The following is a 20,698-nucleotide window of genomic DNA, read 5'->3' as shown; positions in this document are numbered from 1 at the left end:
AACATCTTAATATTTACTCTTCGGAGCATCGCAGTGCATTTGGACCCTGGATGTGTGTGGATGTGTTTATGGTTTACATGTCTCCTTGTTAGTGTGAATTTATTTGCTTGAGTAAGCATGCTCTTAAGTGTAAAACGTGAGAAGAACCATGCCAATGAGGAATGCAAAAGTTATTTCAGGTGTGTGTGCGTGTGTGCGTGTGTGTGTGTGTGTGTGTGTGGGTGTGTATTATGCAAATACCTACCTTGTGTAAACCTGTAGGGAGCCAATCAAGCGGGATAAGGAAGTTAAGTGGATAAAAAATCCCATTGTGGTGGGGTAGCACCTGTAGAGCCTGTATACATCTGTTGATTCATAGCATTGAATTGCAGGACGACTAACTTCACCTGGCTCTGAGCATAAGCAAACCACAGTACCAGAATCATCTGAAGCTGGATTGATCTGTCCGACTGGATCAGCGGAGGATCTACCTGGGGCTTCTATCAGTTCGGTCCAGTGGGACCCCATTGTTCTGTTCTGGTAAGTGGCAAATTTTGCTTGAATCAAAATAACTGCAAGTTCCTTCTATTTCCTTCTCAGCAAACTCTTGTTTACGGTGAAACCCATGGCGATGGCATGTGTAACTTTACCATACTTACAAGAAATGCAGGCTGAACACATTCGGGATTCTTCAACACATGATCGACTGTAGAAATCGCTTATATGAAGGCAACTAAAACAGAAAACCTGCAAACTGTGTAAGATTCTCTGCCTCCATGGGATTAATGTGAAAATGAAAGCAAACTATCTTAGGGTTTTCTTTTGCAGAAGATATATGGCTTCTCACTAATGATTCTGGAAAATAAGTGATCTTCTGTTATGACTCGACTTACGGTATACAATAAAAGTAGCTTTCTGACTGGCGCATTGACTCTGCCGCCTTGATAAGATATGTGCATGGCAGTGACTGACACTAAGGGTTAACACGTCTGAAGACTTGGCACACTGACAGCTGAGGAGTTGATCCTGCTTGGTCTGATGGCATGTAGCACCGGTCTTAAGGAAAAACATGTTTTAAAGATCGACACACTAGGCTTTTTTAATACAAGTGATTTACCAGATTTTTTAGACAAAAGGTCATTCAGTTATGTGTGTCAGTAGGGTGGCTGTGTGCTCATGCACTACTGTTGTGATCATGGTGTATAATGAGACTTGGTGTCATTTTAGTTAATGCCTACAATAAAAGTGTAACCCAGATTATTCAGGGAAAAGGTGAAGGCTTAGATTTATGGTGGAGTCGCTTAAAATATTTCAGTAATTACCGTGACATTAGATAGTAGGTGACCATTTGATCATTTAAAGTCTTTACACATCTAGTTAATTTACATGCCTATAAGTACAGGAAAAAAATATATATCTTGTGGAAACAGAACAACGAAACACAAACACCAGATTGTGAAGCACCCGTTTACTTTATCAGTGCCAATATTAATGAGTAATGAGTAACTGCCTGCCTCATTTCTCAAGAATGCCACTCCTGTTAGACTTGTAACAGCAACTCACTGTTAAAATCCAATATTAACAGTGAACTATGAAAACTACAAGTCAGCCATTGTGCGCATGAAAAACTTCTGCCACCAAAACAGTGGAGCTGGTGAAATTCTGATACATGTATATTTGCATCACATGCAAATACACGCAGAGTTAGGTCTGAAACATTCCTTTATTTACATTTTATATTTGCAATATGTGGTGTTAAAATGATTTTTTTTTTTTTTTTTAAAAGAAAGAAAAAAAAACAAATCTTGAAAAATACTGTTAGGAATTATTTCTCACTCAGTTGATAAAATCAACCCACATGGAGAAAAAAAAATGCATTCATTATGGAAATGTTAACTAGTTTTTTGACTGAGAGTGAGAAGAGCAAAAATTGATGCACTTCAAACACAGACGGAGAAATTAAACAGTTTTTGTACTGTACATAAACAAATGAACTTCCTTCAAGAAGTAAAACCCAACTGACAAATTTGCTTATTCAGCGCGTTAATGGCGCAGACACAGAAGGCTTTGTGCCTCTCCATTTTAGTGCTCTAGAAAACACTCTTTTATATGTGATGTGTCAACTTGATGGTACAGTTTTCACCTAGAGTTTTATGGCAGGAGGATTAAGTAGCCCCAGTTATCGTTGTCATAAATGGAATGACGAGCTAGTTTTAAAATATACTGTAACGTAAATTTCGTATGGTGCCGTTTTTTTATCCACGTCCACAACATTGGGTGGGAAGAGGCTGCGCTAAGGATTGGTGGTACCCCGATTTGACTACAGACTGTCTCTGCCTTTCCGCCTCTCCACACTTGCATACAATCCCACGCACACATTCACACACGAAATTGATGGATAAAAGCAGATGCATTCACACAATTCCATGCGCTCAAAATAAACATGCAGCATCTGATAAACTGAGTATTAGATTTGCTGCTGGATTTGCTGTGGGCTCAGTCTGGTTTACTCTGTTTTCTTCCCTTTGCTAGAGAAAATCCACCAGTGACCCTGCATCGCAACCAGCCAAATAATACCGCTTTTCTTTGCTGCCTGGCAGAACCCATAAAAACATAACAATTGTCTGGGTACAAGCAAAGATGTTTTTTATTCATTTTTTTTTTTCCTCATTAATAGAGTAACAAATATTCTCTCATACTTTAGCTCCTGAGCCATGGTCAGAGTTTAAAATCTGCAATATGAGCATAACTCCATCCGTCTCCCTGGAAAGCCCTCTGACCGCCACCTGGGGACCCGCTAACTCTTATCACGACGGTAAGGACTGTAACCCGCACTGTCAGAGTCAGGAGGAAAGTGACAGTATTCTTTCCAGGCATCACGTAGGCAGTCTTTGCCTGACATCAATCACTTGATGAAATTGTCCAGATAAAATCCTAAAATGTCTGAAGAAAATCTGGTAAAACATTGGGTTTGAAATTTTAATTGCTTTCCCTTCAGCAATCCATCTCTGTGACGCTAGAATACGGAGTGAAACTCATTCAGAAATGATGAGTTGCACACCTGGTGGGCCCTGACGCTCACAGAAAACGGGGTCTGAATCCAGAATCCCTGCCTGAGAAATGAATCAAGCGAATTCGAGTGAATTGTGTTTCGGATTCATTATTGGCAAAACATTTGAGTATGTTTTCCTAATTTTTAACGGTTGTCTACAACAGCAAACACATTTTTTTTTTTTTTTTGTTTTCTAACTATTGACATTTGTATGCAGGTCCACTGGTGATGTCCAGCTACACAAGTCGCCTGTGGTCCCACGACTCCCAGCCTCAGTTCTGGAGCAAGTACCAGGTGTGGGAGTGGCTGCAGCAGGTCATGGATATCCACCAGATTGATGCCTCCGCCATTCCCTTCCAAAACTTTGACATGGACGGCCATCAGCTTTGCAGCCTGAACTACCATGACTTCATCCGTGCTGCTGGCAGTGTGGGACACATTCTTTACAACAGCATCACAGAGCTAAAATCGGGCGGTAGGTATGAGCGAGAGAGTGGTTCAGGTGGCCAGAAAAAAAAGACGATTACTACCAGTAAAAGAAAGGCTGTGTAGTCAGCGTTGTGTGCGGGACAAAGCGTAGATGGAGTGAAGCCGAGAAGGGATCAAAAAGTCAGTCAGGGGTTGCACTGCATGGTGCTGGAGTACTTAAAGCGAGGGGAGATGATAGATTTGTTGTTTTCTCTTTCTGGAGTGGGTCGTCTAACAAATCACAGGGGGCGTGAAGGTAAACAGGAGCAGAAAATGACTCATCTATTGATTTTAATTAGAGTCTGTGAAGAAACATGTTTGGAGCCTCAAGGAATCACTTTCTAACCTTTTTACTTCTCTCGGGTGTAGGTTTTAGCTTACAAGACAACCGAGATATTTCATTTTCATGTCTAGCGTATGAGAAAAACACATAATCTTTTGTCTAGCATCTGAAGTTAAGAGTCATCCAAGCGAAAACACTGCCAGAAAACCTGGTATAACAGGTTTAACCTCCCTGTTCGCAAAGCATGGTAAAGTAAAACTTCAGTGCTTTTATTGTTCTTCCTGACTGGAACTCGCAACTAATTTACCTCACGCACAAACCTCCATGTGGTTATCATTCTTGACAAAAAACAGAACATGGAAGCCAAGAATCGGTGTCTAAAGTTCAAAGCACAAATGGGAAGCCAGAGTTCACAGCATATAGTGCTGCTACAAAAACTACATCAGTGTCCATTTTTGTCAAACAGAAAACCACCAATCAGAGCAGAAATGTTCATGCCAAGTTTTTAAAATCTGTAGATAAAGTGCAGTTCACCTACTTTGCCTTGTAAAGCATTGTCTGATAATGCCTCAAAGCAATGTAACAGATTTTGTGATGTACCTGATGTAATCTCAGGCCGTCTTGCACACTGCTTGGGGCACTTTTTGATAGTTTCAGTTCATTCATTCAGCTTGCAAAGAGACCTTTTTTCTTTTTTTAAATTAGTCAAACTAATCAGAAAATCAGACAGAAAAATTGCAACAGGAATATTGTAAGATTTTTGCACAGGCTAAACTTCTGAACACCATCATGAATACAGTTTGCTTCAGCTTACACCTTGCAACAGAAATGTTTCACAGTTATGTCAAAATATGTCAAAAGTTGCTCATTGTGCTCATACCAGCTGATCAGCTTGATTCTTGTAGTTCTGTGCAACTATGTCTTCATTAAACTATATTGTTAAATGCCTAACCATCAAAATATTCAGTCTTTAAAATATTGCATAGCAAATAATGTTTGTGCTAAAATGATTTTTTTCTTTTCTTTTTTTGTTCCCTCTTTATTGATGCACAGGCCAGTACCATGTGGATATCGGGCAGCTGGAGATCAAACATGAAAGTGAGTTGAAATACAGCATTAATGCTGTTTGGGAAGATTTGCTCAGGGCTATTTAGTTGATTCCCAATAAATGTTCTTTCCACTCATATTTACCCCATTTTACAGCTGACTTATGTCCATTTCCAGATGTCAGCTATCCACCCGGAGGTAAGCAAATATATCCTTCTGGAATTGGATTGCTTTCCTAAAACACATTTTATTCCAACAGCTGCCAGACTGATGATTTTATGCTTTTTTTTTTTTGGTTTGTTTTTGTTTTTTAATCAGAAGTCTATGATCCTTTGGTTCACTCACATGCTCCCAATGTCTCTCCCACCCCTTCAAGTCCTGGTAAGAAAAAGAAAAAAAAAATGTTTATGCAACACAGTGGCTGGAGCTGATTGATAATGCCTGCTCACCAAGTTTAAATGTATTCTTTCAGACATTAAACGGTCCTTTAGTCGAAGTCATCAGGTCAAAAAACACAGTAAGTAATAGGAACACAGCTTACAAGAAGTCATCTTAGTTCCACAATATGTCAGTTGTTTTACTGCCTCTTGCTTTTGTCCCAAAAGACCCGAGAGGAACCCACTTGTGGGAGTTCATCAGAGACATTCTTCTGAACCCAGAGAGAAACCCTGGGCTGATCAAGTGGGAAGATCGAACAGAGGGGGTATTCCGTTTCCTGAAGTCTGAGGCTGTGGCTCAGCTATGGGGAAAGAAGAAGAATAACAGTAGCATGACCTATGAGAAACTAAGTCGTGCAATGAGGTACAGCCACACAGGTTTTACAAACGTAGCTACACAAATACAAAACCTCATGTTTGCATGCCATAAAACACACTGTGGGAATGACTGCACTCCATACCATTTTTTTTTTTTTTATTTTTTTTTTTACCAATCAATAAATCACAATTTTTGTTTTGGTTTCTCCACCAGTTTTATCACTAGTCGGTATTAGTTTTGTCTCAACTTGTGTCGTTTGTCATAAGCAAGAAATTCAACATTTTGTTGTTCCTTTTCTAAGGAACAACAATGAGGTAGCTCATTGCTCTGGAATGAGCTACCTTGTACCATTCGATCTCTGGATTGTATAGACACTTTTAGGAAACTTAGACCCACTTTTTTAAACTTGCTTTTTAGCGTAATACTGTGTTTTATTGTTTTGTATGTTGCTTTTAATTTATTTATATTTTTTTACATTTTGTGCAGCACTTTGTGACTCTGGTCTGTGAAAAGCGCTATAGAAATAAAGTTTACTTACTTACTTACTTACTTACTTACTTAAATCTAAAGGAAAGTAAATCGGTTCAAATTCTTATCATTGCATTCTTGGGGTTCCAACCAAAACCATATAACTTGAAAAACAGTTTTAATGAGTTTCTATTGCTCAATGTCAGATTAACTCATATTTATTCCTACTATATGTTATTAACATACAGGCAGGGGGAAAAAAAGAGAATTTCACCAAGGAAATGTTGGCTGGTTGAGTCATATAGCAGCATTATTGTACAAATCACATGTATCTACAGGAGCGTAGTGTCATTGTGAGGACAAAGGTGGTTTTTTATGTATTCTGTTGCTGTTAAATGATTTGCAGTTGTAACTTTGAAGACTGGTGCTCTCACTCAAAGGTAAAGAATAATGACAAAAGAAAAGTAGTCAAAATATTTTATCCAAATTCATTACATAAAATTTAAAGTCTGTGTAACCTTAATGGAAAGTTGCTTTATCATACTCCTATTTTGTAAAGTATTTACACAATGGGAGTCACTGTGTTAAACTTTATGGAGTTATAAGCAAGCGCATTGAGATTAAATATGAATAGGTTAACATTAAAGTTTTATACGTTGAACTGTATTAAATATTCATAAACTAGTCTTAAAATCTTATTTTTCAGCAATAGAAAATACTGTTCTGAAAAGAGAAAAAAAAATATGCTAATGAGATACGAGGAAGTGAAAAATCAAGAATAAAGAGCAAACCTATTAAAAATATGGAAAATTGTTTCTTGTTCATTGGAAAAATCTTACATTTGAGGGGAAAACAAGTCAGACAGAAAGCAACAAAGAGAAGAACTATTGTGTGCAGGTGCTGACGTGTTGCAAAAGCAAACAAACAATGGTGTCAAATAGCATACCAGCTACATTGTAACACCTTTAGATCAAATCCTGGTTGTGCAACCTGGAGGCACGCAGTTCAAAGCAGACTTTTAGATACCCTGCAGAACAGGACTTCCATTCTTTTTCTGTCCCTATCTTGATATCGAGTCATTTGTTTTTCCAATTTTAGGTGAGGTAAAATAGGTAAATTAGCTAAATGTATTTTTATTTGTTAAACAACCGAGTATTTAGAGAGATAATGTTTTGATTAATGTTTTAATTTTTGAAATTCACAGATCTTTTCCACAGTATTTGATAGAATTGTTTTAAACTATATGAGTTGAGTCGGTTTTATGTATCCTGCCAATAAACTCCTGACATTGATTTGTTGGAATTCCTTACACACCTTGATTATATAGAAAGGTATTGTTAATTTTTGATATGCCATTTTATTTTATTTATTTATTTATTTATTTATTTATTTATTTATTTATTTATTTATTTATTTTACAAAATTAAGGATAACTTTAGTCATAATAAAGCTGCATTTTGAATTACCTAATTAAAAACAAGCACAAACAAAACTTCAGGAAAAAAAAATATATACACTGCTCAAAAAAATAAAGGGAACACTCAAATAACACATCCTAGATCTGAATGAATGACATATTCTCATTGAATACTTTGTTCTGTACAAAGTTGAATGTGCTGACAACAAAATCACACAAAAATCATCAGTGGAAATCAAATTTATTAACCAATGGAGGCCTGGATTTGGAGCCACACACAAAATTAAAGTGAAATGTTCCCTTTATTTTTTTGAGCAGTATATATATATATATATATATATATATATATATATATATATATATATATATATATATATATATATATATATATATATATATATATATATATATATATATTGTGAATTTTCTAAAATGAATTTTGTTCCTGTCTCCATTACAGATATTATTACAAGAGAGAAATTTTAGAGCGAGTGGATGGGCGCAGACTGGTTTACAAGTTTGGAAGGAATGCAAGAGGATGGAGGGAGACAGAGAAGTGATAATTTCATTAATTTATTTTTTTTCATGCCTTATGTGCATAATTGTAACATTTGAATGTGGTTTTCAGTTGACTTTTTTTTTTTTAAATATAGGTGTGTTTAAGTTGTTTACAAGTGTTTTCTATTTTTATTTTGTATTTCTTGTTATGTTTCCCTTTGCATTGCCACTGCACTGAGGTCTTTCTTGAGCTGTGCCAGTCAGACCTCGAAAGTTGTGTTTACATAATATTTTGCAGATGAAAAGCTAAGCAAAAGCACTAAGAAAACTGAGTACGAAACACAATGAAGCTTGTGTGTGTTTTTGTTTTGTTGTTGATGAAATGCATTTTTGAAAATGTAAGTTCCAAAGGAACGCATGTTTGATGTCGCTGTTCAAGCATGTGTGACAAATTTGTGTTACGTGTTTTGACACTGATACTGTGAAATGTCCTTTGGGAAGCATGCTTGCTCATTCACTTAAGTTAAAATTAAATGAAATTAAATTTAAAAACATCCCATAGGCACAGTGCAAGAAATGTATACAAGGTGAAATATTAATATTCACTGGAATTTTGAAGCTTACTTTGTCTTATTACATGCTTTGCTTTTTTTTTAATTGTAAAGAAAGTGTATGTGTTTTTAGATGTTTGATACAAATAAAGTTTGCAATTGTTTTATTTCATCCAAGTCATTTTTGCATGCTGCCAAATGTAAAATAGAGCGGATCAGTCAACAAAACAATGATGTTTCCAAAGCATCGTGCTAATTGTAGTAAAAAATTTAAATAATATTGTCAGCTGGCTGTAGTTAACAGCAACAGTTCAAACATCTTTTTTTTTTTTTTTTTTTTACTGCTGAACCTGCTACAAGCTAATGTGTGAAAAGACCTGCGTACATAGAGAGTGCGGGTTTCTTTTGTTTAATCGTGACACTGTGAAATGCCACACGGTTAATTGTTTGCCAGTGTGTGAACAAGCTGGTTCCAGTAGGCAGCTGACAAACAACTGGTCCACGATTGGCTTCCAGATAAAAGCAGTGTCAATAAAAGACTTCTTTCTTTGGCCTGTGCTCACAAGCAAATTCACGTCTAATCTTCTCCCGGACTTATCTGGCATTTGGTGACCCCTCTTTACATAGTGTGACATTCACTGACACTTCATTGTGTCATTATCTTAACTGATGGCATCAAAGTTGTTCTTGCACACTGCTGCATCTATCTCTTTAATTTTCACTCTTTTGTCCTCTATTCCATGCACACATATTGCAATATTGCCAGCGGAAGGGACATGTGATGTCATTATTCAGAATAAAACACAGTTTTTGTCTGACAAAACCCGATGCAATTTCTGAAAAACAACCAGGACACAGTTTATCCTGCCAGGGAAGGTACTTATTTCAGAAATTAGCTGTGATTTTGTAATTTTTTTTACTACTCTGTAAATTAAAATCACTTGTATCCTAAAAGTAAGATGGAGCCAGTGCATACTCATTATTGAATTGGAATCAGACGCTGCTGATTGCCACATTGTTAATATACATAAAAAAAATCAACTGTTCAAATTAAAATCCTCATGCATCATATCTCTATTGTTCAGATTCCACATCGTCTTTTAAAAGTACAGCATGTTTCAATTTCTTACGCATTTGGTGAACTCTACATTTGCACCATTTTTTGTACAAAAAAAAAAATCTGAAATTGATTCTGATAAAAACAAAAGTCTTACGATGATTTCATCTTTCCTTACAGTTGGGCATTACCACGCTACAGTTTGGTGCATTCAACCACACATTCAGAACATGCAGATCTGTACACTCCTTTTGAAAATAGTGCAGAACTTAGTCTTTGGTAGCATTTAACGAAGTTGAACATACAGAGAGATGGAATCTTAGACCTCGATCTTCATTGGACCTACCAGAGTCCTGTGTCCTTTCCTGTTCAGTAAAGAAGTGGTCATAAAATGCAGAATTTCTGTTTGGTAAATCATCTCTCTGGTGATTTGTTTACTTCAGAAAGACCACCTTCAGTTCTTTGCTAGACTCAACCAGATATTTGCAAAAATAGCCTAGGATTTCAAAATATTCGTGATCCATGCTGTCAGACGCCAATAACCTCCAAGCCAGCAGCATCACACACCCTACACACACATTCCAACCCTTTGTTTTGCACCAGCTTCATCTAGAGTGTTTGCTGTTCAAAAAAAAAAAAAACATCAGACCAAAGCATGCGCTTCTAATTAAAGTCCCAATAGTCCTAATTAAAGTCCCAATTTAAGTGTTGTGATGGTGGGACTGAAAAGTATTTTCCCTGGGATAAATCCAGAGTAACCAGTTGACTTGTAGGTTTTATGTAACGCTCATAATTGAGACTTCTTCATCCCAAAAACCACACTTCTCTTGGAGCTTGCGATCTGCAAGCTCAGGATAGTGATTCATGAAGATCAATTCACAACTCTCTTACTTGAATGGCATGTTGCTTCATTTGTCCTATTTTTAAGAGTGGCTGAATGTGCCACTGTGTAATGCAATATTTATAAGTCAAACAGATCACACTACTGCAGTGAAGGATGAATATATTTAAACTTTAACATTTAAACATGTTCCAAGGATTCTCAGAGGGGCAAAAGAAGGTGGAAGCTGTTAAATATAAAAAAACCCCAGTGTGAATCAAAGTCTCGACATGATGTCTGGAAACCGCCAGGACGCATTGCACGCCGAGTAAAGTATGTGCTACTTAACATTTATCTGAAATCTTTATGATATTTGACTATCATAGATAATGTATCCAAGCAGTGTGTGTTGCACATGACTATGAGCACACTGAAGGACAAAGAGATGAAAAGGGCAATTAACAATCAGTAAGGCTGTTTAAAGACCTGGAGATTGCAAATCTGGCCTTAGTTTCACTTCGGAGCAATCGAGCTGGTGCTGGAAGCTGTTATGCAGGGTGTGTTTTATGTGACTAACTGAAGATAAATGGGCAGTTATAGGCAAATAAAGTAGACTGATCTAACCTCTGCAGACAAGAGCTTCATTTTCCTAACAGACCACTGCCTGCTGAACACAAACCCTTGCTTTACATATCCTCAGTGTGCGAGTATGCTTAAAGGCTGACGGCAACTGATTCGAATCGAGCTTTATCGTGCGTAATGTCAATGCAGCGCATGTGTGTGAATCTCATCCAAGAGCCTAAGATTTAAAGGAATCTCAGGAGCTAGCTGGGAGTAAGAGAGGGAACTGTGTCAGAAGTAAATTTGCAAGGCACCGTTAAACCAGCAGAACATGTATTTAGATTACAAGGCTTGGCTTCATCGCAGCTGCAGAAGGCACTGAGGGCATGAATGGAAACATCCACTCAAACCAGTTGTAATGGATATGAGGAGAAAAACAACATCACATGAACTTGAAATGGAAAATCTGCGTGTTTCGTTTTAGTTGTGTGTGCTTTGATTGTATATCACGTCATCTGTTACAAAAAAATTATAATTTAGTGTCATTGTATGTAATCTATTTACCCCCTGCAATTATTTCGCTGAACCTAAAACAGTGACTCCATTTGTGGAATTGAAAACGGTATGTATTATCTTCCCCCAATAGTTTATCTCCCCTCGTCAGAAAATTATGTTCGGGTTTGAATGAGCTGCACAGAAGCTATTATAACATTTAAAAGGGAGCGCATTAATTCAATCAGATACATGCTGGAGGAAGAACAAGGAAGTGATTAAAGATAACCTGAGCACAGGCATGAAGACTACTGGGACTGATGGGATTTTATATTAGGGATCCTGCTCAGTGGAGCTACTGCATTGTCTCAGGAGATCCTCCGTCCGTTTTTATCAGGGACCCTTCCCTTCCCCCGTTCACACTCAAATGAACACGTAAGGCCCTGAGTTCAAACTGTGACTTGGACAGATTAGAGCTGCGTCGCTGCAGTCATGCCTTTTGAAGGATAGGAACACGATGCTAGCCACAGTCAAGCTAATCATTACTCTAATGATCTTTAATAAAATTGTTCCAGCATGACTAACTACTGTGTTCTGAATCAGTTAAATCGGATGAGTTGTTCTAAGACACGATACGTCATGATATGCCCTAAAAACATATCTGAATAGACTTTGCTGTGATTTTTCACGTACATCCTCTTGGTGTTTCTTGGCAGTCTTAAAGTATGAGGAAGTTGTTTTCTTTTTTTTTTCTTTTTTTTGTTTCCTTTTTGACAGGTCAAAGATGTTTTTGTTTTGTTCCCTCAAAATTGTAACACTAATATCTTCCTGCTCTCCATTTCTTCCACTATTATTAATTTATCCATAAAAATCACTTCATAGCTTCCTTGTTCCATCCAAGAACATGGAGACAGCCCCGTACATATTTAATAAATTTGATTTATCTGGTTTTATAAGCAAGATATTTTCTTTTCTGTGTTAATGATCTAATATTTGTAACGTTGCTTAATATTTTAATGTAGTACAAAAAAATACTGAATACTGTCTTGCTGAATACTTTAGTCAGTTTCTTCCTGACTAAAGAAAACATTTTTGTTAATGTTTGTTTAATGTCTGTTCAATGTAAATTGTATTTCGAAGGGACTGATTTGACTAATCAAATCAGTCCCTATGAAATAAACACATTTCAAGTGTTTATTTCCACTTGAAATGGCTTAGATCACACAGCTACTTCATGTCAGGTGAGCATGAAATATAAATACTGCATTATTAATCCATAGAAAGCCAATAGCCTATCCATAGGGGGGCAGGAAGAAAATAAAAAAAAAAGTTTTCACCACCATGCACAGTAAGATCCCTAATCTCAGATTATCTGTACAAGAGTAAAATATTTTAAAAACTCATTTTTAGAATTAGATAAACTATGTTAAATTTGCTTGTTAAAATAAAGACAGATCGACCACAATCTTACTGTAATACCACCTAAAATAAGCAGAATGTATTCATCATTACATTATTGTTACGTTTAAATATTGTTTGATAGCCTTGTTTGGAAATTCGCAGGTAAGTGAGATCCCGCATTCTTCCCACCAGGGGGCAGTAGATCTCCGAGATATGAAGAGTGATTGTTTGAATTAGGCTTTTGTTATTTTATAAAAATCAGCCGTGTAATAGTGTAGTTCATGGTCAAACATATATAATTTTTATATGATCTATAGAACACACATATTCACCTTTTATCTTTTCTTTAAAACAACAACGACAATAAAAACACCTCTTATTCACATTTTTGTAATTTCACATGATTATGTTGTCTGTTTAGTTTTGGCAGCTGTATCTTTTTTAATATATATTATGATATTATAATGATAGATACAACAGGTGTACTTTGAATGAAATGAAGTTGAATTCATTAATATCAAACCTATTACTTAAAATAAATATATATACGCATATTTTTGTCAAACATATTTGGACAAAAGAGTAGTTTGTGTTGATTTGAAAATTTCAATGAATAGAAACAAAAAGCAGAAGCTGAAGTCAAGGCATTTTGTTAATGGATGAATGAAACCTTAATGTTTATTTCCACTTGAAATGGCTTAGATCACACAGCTATTTCATGTCAGGTCAGCATGAAGAGAACATCTTTCCTTTTGCCTTTTACACATTTGAAAATTATTTGTGCATGCTCCAGACAGATAAGTGACAGTAAACACCATGGGAAGATTGAAAGTGCTACCTTCATTCTTTTAGAAGAAGACCTTAGCAGTTTATTAGGGATGATGTCTCAAAAATATTTAAAATCGGTCATTTCTCCATAAGAAAATTAGTCTACAAGTTGTTAAGGAAGAAATATTAAAATAGGTTAACTTTGGAAAAAGTCTGGCTCTCTCTCTTCCTCTGGATCCCAGGTCCTCTCGGCGGGCCACGTGTAGCCACAAGGAAAACAACAATGGGTGTTGACGTCACAGAATTACAGAGTTTAATCCAATATAAGACAATGCATAAACTTACAAGTAAGACAATGCACAAACTTACACCAGAAACTGCAGAACAACAGAGACATACATTCATTTACCTGACATAAATAGAAAGAAGAAAAGCAAAGACGTGCAAAGACATCTTTGGAGAGTTGCAAGAGCAAATCTGATTTGTTACTTCTGTGTAGAAAGTTTTATAGTAAAAGGCGTATTCTTATCTTTAATTTATTCAAATAAGGCGTATCTTTGCTCATCCAACCAGGAGCTATCTCTGACCCTCTCTCAAGCCAGAAACCCCTGCCGTGTTTACGGCTTTTCACAGATGAGTGTGAAAAGCTACAACTTCCACTGTATTGTTTTCCCACACAGACAAAAGGCAGTTCAAATGATCCTAGCAAACCATCTGCTGTAACTACAGGTAACATAAAGGTCAAACAGTCAGAATACATTGCTGATTTCAAAACCACAATTAGGCCATTTGAATCAAGACATGTTAAGTTTTAAAACTAGCTTATTTTAAATTTATTTTCTCAACAAAGTGTAGGACATTCAAAATAGATGCCAACATCCCCAGATCTGGCTGTCTACGCCATGAAAGAAGACCAACATGCTACAATAAATATTCAACAGAATCTAAAATGACATCACAAGATCTATAATCTACAGCAGGCTCCTGCTACTATTGATAGGAAAGTGATTGCTTGTACAGTCAGAAAAGGACACATATGACTGACACAAATCAGATATTTAGATGATCTACCACCCATGTTTTTAGCGAAACTGCTCAAGTCATATATTGTGAAAAGAGCACAGAGCTCATCCTGCCAGATGCTTTTGTGCATTTGTGTCACATTGAAGAATGGAGGGGATAAGGCTTGTGCTGTAGCAGCCCCTAGACTCTGGAAAAGCCTGACATTTGATGTGTGTGCTGCAAAGCCTCTCTTGGAAAAAAAAAATACATTTTTATTTTTCTTTATTTCAAGTTCATTTAGATCTGAGTTTTTATTCTGTGTTGTCTGCTTATTAAGCTGATTTTTAATTTCATTTTCTCTATTTCACTGGTAATATCACATTTTATTTTACATTTTAAGTTTTTTTAATCATGTGAAACACTACAGTCAATTTTATTGTCTGTAAATTTGCTACATAAATAAAACTTACATTGACATTGCACTGGTTTAACTTTCAGAAGAGGTGTGTAAGGAGGAAATTATTTATCTCTAGAAAAATGAAGGCCAGATTAAAGCTGGGCACACAGACAAACACCAGCAATTCCAGGATACTGTTGAATTTATTGGACACGAGGGGACCGAGAATGTTTGTCGTAAACAAAATACATCCAGCACTCCAGGAAAATAACCTAACACACTGTGAAGCACACGACTGGCAATGTTGTGGTTTGTGGATGCTTTGCTACAGCAGGACCTGCTCGGCTCACCAGCACGGAATCCATCATAAAATCTGCTGTGTATCAAAAACTGGTTGTTCTGCAACATGAAAATGCCCCAAAACATACCAGTGAATCCAGCAGACACCGGCTGAGGAATAAGAAATGGTGAGTCATAGGCTGAGTCAAAACTTTTATGTCTCTCTCATTGAGATTAGGATAAGGGGGCTTTGAAATGTGCTGTAAGGCAAGGCAAGGCAAGGCAAGTTTATTTATATAGCACTTTAAAACAGTACCACTGACCAAAGTGCTGTACAATCACAAGATTAAACAAATAAAAATCAAAATTAAAACACATCAAAACCAACATGTTGTACATGCAAGAAACATCTTAAACATTTTACAGCTGAAAATAAGGAATGAGGGAAGCATTCCTCAGATGTCAGTGTAGTAGGTAGACTAAGAGTCACCTCCCAGAGGTTATATCCAGCAAAAGAGGGGAGATTTCAGGAGTCTGGTGGTGTAACTATCTTGTAGTAACTTGCTCTGAAATTTGCCCCAAATGCCAAGACATTAACAGCAGAGGAAGAAATGGCTGTCAAAGTTTTGCTCCCTCTATACCTACTTTATCACAAAGGAGAAGATCATTTACTTCATATTTCAACAACCTGTTGCAAAATGTATGTAATATGACTATTCAGAAGATGTACGTCTCGATGGCACAACTTTCTAATTGTTTTCTTTGTTTACACGCAACAGTCAGCCTTACTGTAAGGAAGTAGTTTCCACTTCACGCTGTCGAAGTAGTACAAGGAAGAACGCTCAAGAATTACCTGGTAAGTTACTGGAAACATTTCTTTGATGTTATCACTGCAACGAGGACGCCCAACTGGTTTTGAAATTGAAGAGTTTACACAATGAAAGACTATGGCCTCATTGTTGTAAGTTTATGGACAAAAGTTTTTTTTATTTTTTTTTTTATCAGTAAGGGCGAGGATTCATTGTTTTTTTTAACCTCCTTTTTATGTTAAGCAATAACTTAGATAGTAAAACACTTACTGTTTTGATAAAGAGATACAAAAGCTTTAAAGATTAGTTTCACTTTATTTAAAATCCCATTCATGCAGAGTTAATAACGCAAATGATTACTATGATAAGTAAACTTGTTGAAATGTCAAAAGGCATTGTGTAAAGTGGAGAACAAAATTAATAGCACCTTAATATAAGCTCATGTAAAAGAAGCTTGTTGGTCATTGGCCTTCGCTTGCAACGATGTCATGGTGAGGGTTCAATGAGCAACATTGCTACAAAACCAATAAACAGAAAACACTGGACAGGTCAGTGCTAACTTTTGTTAGAAACTTAAACCTCTGTAGATAGAAAGAGAAAAGAATGACGCACAGAAAACTAAATTATGATTCAAACAAATGAACTGAAAAAAAATAAAATAAAAATCCCAATCATCTCAGTCAATTTAGATTTTTGATCTGGGCAAGATGGCTCATCATTCAGGGCCAAATGGCCAAAGGAGCACCACAAACGTTACTTGAGTTGGACACTATACGGATAAAGTATTTTCAAGATTCTACAACTCATGTAATTGTTCTGTAAAATAATAATAATAATAATAATAATTATAATAATTTTTATTTATAAGTGCCTGTTACGGCCCTAGGCCTTGTAGGCTGGGCTGCAGGTGTTGCTTTTGTCTGTCTTTGTGCTCCTCCCCTTTGCAGGTGTCTCTGGTTCGTTGATTGGGAGCGCAGAGTACTTGAACCTGGCTGTCTCCGTCTTCTGGGTCGCCTTCAGCGTCGCGTCACTCTGCCAATTGACACTGGTGGTGTTTGTTGCCAGGCCTCAGCTCCCCTCCTTTTTGCACATTTGAGTTTGTCTTTGTTTTTGCACTTCAACACTTCCATGTGCACTCATACAACACATCCAAGCATTTGCATTACACCACTGATACTGATATCCACAATCCATTGTTGTTTTTGTTAATAAATATTAATTTAAATGCACTTTAACCCCTGCATGGTCTCCCGTTTTGTTATGACCTTGAGCCAGTCGTAACAGTGCCTTTCTAGACACTCAAGGACACTGTAAAAAATACACTAAATCAATTAAAAAAATACGACAATAAATAATAAACCCACTTAGAAAGCGCAAAGGGCATTAGATATAAAAAGCAGCTTTAAACAAATGTGATTGGAGTTGTGATTTGAAGCAGGAGAGTGAATCAATATTTCTGTGTTGGGATGGTAATGAGTTCCAGAGAGAAGTGCAGCTGAATGGATTATAACCCATAATACTGAGGCAGGCAGAAAGGATGGACAGGTGGATTGAGGAAGATGAAGGAAGAAAGGGGTGGGGAATGTGAACACGAAGAAGGTCAGACAGATATGGAGGGGCGAGGCAGTGAATGGCCTTAAATGTTAACAAAAGGATTTTGAATTGAATATGAACCTGTACTGGAAGCCATATCCTCCATATCCTCCATCACCAAAGCTGATGGAGGACATTGAGGACATTACTGATGTAGTTAAACGAGGGGGGTTCAGGTTATGATATGGGCAGCTGAGTTCTGAACCATTTGGAGCTTATGAAGGGATTTCTGAGAAAGACTGTAGAGAGCTGCAGTAGTCCAGACAGGAAGTGACAAGGCTGTGGACAGTGTTGGGGGTGGTGGAGGAGTGAAGGCGGTTGATATTACGTAGGTGGAAGTTGGCAGACGTGGTGACATTAATGATGTGGGATTTGAAGGATAGTGTTCTGTCAAGGACAAGGCGAGTATTACATCCCAAAGAGGGTGGTTGAAAACAAATAACAAATCACTGCCTCGCCCCTCCATATCTGTCTGACCTTCTTGATTCAGTTGAAAAAACTATGTTAGTTAATCCTTACTAAAGTGATTTGAATGTTGAAGATTTAAAATTTAATTTAAAACCCATTTATTTTGGCTCACTTGATTTCAATTGCTTGCTATTGACTGGGTTATTGTGATTAAAAATATCACCATGGTAATGTTGTCAAGGGGACAGCATCAACAATTTCAAAATTCTGATTTTAAGTAAAATTCCAGTTAGCTTCTGGGGGACAGAAGGAGCTGGACCAGGAACGGTTTAAGGTAACTTATTTGTCTGTCCAATTGTTTTTATGATTTTACTTTATGAACAAGAAAATGTTGAATTTTGAAAAGAGATCTGTTTCTTCTACTTTAACTAGCAAAGTAAACATTAACAGCAGTTAATTAAAAATCCATACACTTGGTAGAGTAACAGAGCAATTTAGGTGACATGAGACATGTAAAATGTCTTTCAGAAGCACTGCTTTTAATTGCAATAAAAACATAAGTAAAAAAACAAACAAATTAGTTTCAGAGAATCTAAACCATACCTCAGATGTTTACAGAGCAAGTCACTGTTTTTATGTGAGAAAAGATTGTTTTCTTTTATCACAAAAAATACTTATATTTCTTATTATCCTTTTAGTACAAGTTATTCTTTCCTGATAAGAAAATGTTTGGTGTTTTTGATAGAGTATTTGTGTGTGGGTGGGTGTGTCTGTACAATTCAGATCTTTCCACCAAGTCAATTAGTAGTTACTGATCATGTTAAACAGAACTGTTATCATTCAAAATCTACTGTTGTGGTTGGTTGTTAATATCTATTTAATTTGGACAAGCTTTAATTTTTTAAGTATTATCTTCAGATTACATGTCATGTTCAATCACTGCAACATTTTTTTTTTTTTTTTCGTTTTATTGTTTTATTTGTGAGGGGGAAAAAACTACAGTCATTTAAATTGCGCATAAAAGCTGCCGACAGTGCCGAAAGAAGGAATTATTATTCAAATTAAATTATTTAATTTTCAAAAGATTTTTTGTTACTAATTTCTACATATTAGAATCAAAAAATATATTTATTTGGTTCATTTATTCAAGTAAAGTCAATCTTTTTCTGTACCTCAAAGCAATGGTGAAAGATGACCCTTGGGTTGGGACCTGGAGGCCCCATAGGCCGAGAGGACTCATATCTGCACAGTATGGGACTCCTGGTCCTAAATATGTATTACCTGGTCTAACAGGTGAGAGTACATTTAACATAGCTTGCAGTTATGAATTTCATAGTTCAGGAGTTAAACTTTTTTTTTTTTTTTGTATTTTATTAATTGTCTTCTTTTGTTGCAATTCAAGGTGCAAATAACCATGATGTAACAAAGCCTAAAGCACCAGCGTACTCTATAAGTGCTCGTTCCAAAGTGACAAACGCCGACTGTTCCCCTGGACCCAAGTATATGCTCCCCCCCAATATAACCAGATTTGGCAAAGATGGGACACCGGCATTTTCAATACATGGTCGTCCAAAGCCCTTTGCAATGTTCCGTACTCCTGGACCTGGTCAGTTAGGGCTGTCGCAAAACACAACAACCGCTTGTTGAAGAGCACATGCGAAACATAATTTTGTTCACGTTAACTGAGTTTTTTTTTTTACTTTCTTTCTCTAATTTTCTTTGGTATTTTAGCACAGTACTACCCAGAGCATGCAACAAAGAGTTTGTACAGGTCCGCCCCTTCATTTACTCTCTCTGGGAGAAACAAAGATATTGCTAAAAGCCAAACTCCAGGTGAGGACGGAATTTGCTATGTGCGTCATCACTGTATCTGTACTGAAAAATTTTACTAAATTTTAAGCAGTGTTGTGAAATAGTATTTGCCCCTTACAGATTTCCTGTTTTTCTTTTTTTTTTTTTTTTGTTACTCTTAAATGTTTCAGATAATCTTTCAAATTTTATAGTCAGATAATTATCTCTTCCCCTTTTAGGTCCAGCTACCTACAAACTCCCAGGTATAATTGGGACAAAAGAAATAACAAGCCCTTCATCTCCCTCCTTCACACTCATGGGCCGCACACAAAAAGGATCCTTTTTTGAGGATCTTAGAAAGGTAAAAAAAAAAAAAAGAACAGTCCCTGAAACTGATCAAAATGCCAGATTTACCATTGCTTTCTTGAACTGTGGCGTCCCTTTTCAGACTCCAGGCCCTGCTGCCTATAATCCTGCAGACCCGTATTTCTCCAGGTCAAAACCTCCACAGTGTACAATGAAAGGTCGCAATTTCCTTCCTGACAAAAATGCACAAGCACCGGGTCCAGGAACATACTATCCAGAGAAGGTAAACAGCATTTCTTGTACAAGAAACAAAGATGAAATCCTAAGCTTCCTAACACATTCTCTTTCTTCTTTACAGACAACCTTTATAAAACCAAAAGCACCCAGCGTAACCTTTGGAATTCACCATTCGCCGTACACAATCCCCTTTATTGTGAACATGGATGGTTTCTTCTAAAGAGCTGAGTTCAATAAAACTCAATAAGCAAAGAACAA

At 36.7% G+C, this 20,698-nt stretch overlaps 2 protein-coding genes across 3 annotated transcripts; both read left to right on the top strand.

Moving 5' to 3' along the window:
• The first annotated feature begins 305 nt into the window (after window positions 1-305).
• On the top strand, window positions 306-9,705 carry ehf (ets homologous factor). Of its 2 annotated transcripts, none has more exons than XM_015017414.1 (9): window positions 306-519; window positions 2,684-2,794; window positions 3,249-3,506; window positions 4,836-4,880; window positions 5,007-5,027; window positions 5,148-5,210; window positions 5,302-5,346; window positions 5,435-5,630; window positions 7,931-9,705. In XM_015017414.1, exons 2-9 carry the CDS (start codon window positions 2,719-2,721, stop codon window positions 8,028-8,030), a joined length of 804 nt encoding a protein of 267 aa, XP_014872900.1. In that variant the 5' UTR covers window positions 306-519; window positions 2,684-2,718; the 3' UTR covers window positions 8,031-9,705. The 2 variants fall into 2 exon arrangements, with proteins under 2 accessions (XP_014872900.1, XP_014872899.1); XM_015017413.1 differs by having other exon boundaries at window positions 4,986-5,027.
• An 8,640-nt stretch (window positions 9,706-18,345) lies between these two features.
• Window positions 18,346-20,698, top strand: LOC106936418 (outer dense fiber protein 3-like). The gene is made up of 7 exons (XM_015017415.1): window positions 18,346-18,440; window positions 19,286-19,399; window positions 19,509-19,712; window positions 19,838-19,939; window positions 20,137-20,258; window positions 20,346-20,486; window positions 20,562-20,698. Exons 2-7 carry the CDS (start codon window positions 19,288-19,290, stop codon window positions 20,658-20,660), a joined length of 780 nt encoding a protein of 259 aa, XP_014872901.1. The 5' UTR covers window positions 18,346-18,440; window positions 19,286-19,287; the 3' UTR covers window positions 20,661-20,698.

This window comes from Poecilia latipinna, unplaced genomic scaffold, assembly GCF_001443285.1.
Source record: "Poecilia latipinna isolate Pla-1442-1.1 unplaced genomic scaffold, P_latipinna-1.0 Scaffold2139, whole genome shotgun sequence".
Classification (NCBI taxonomy): domain Eukaryota; kingdom Metazoa; phylum Chordata; class Actinopteri; order Cyprinodontiformes; family Poeciliidae; genus Poecilia; species Poecilia latipinna.
Note: the sequence above shows the minus strand (reverse complement) of the source record. Positions and strands in the feature narration are given on the sequence as shown.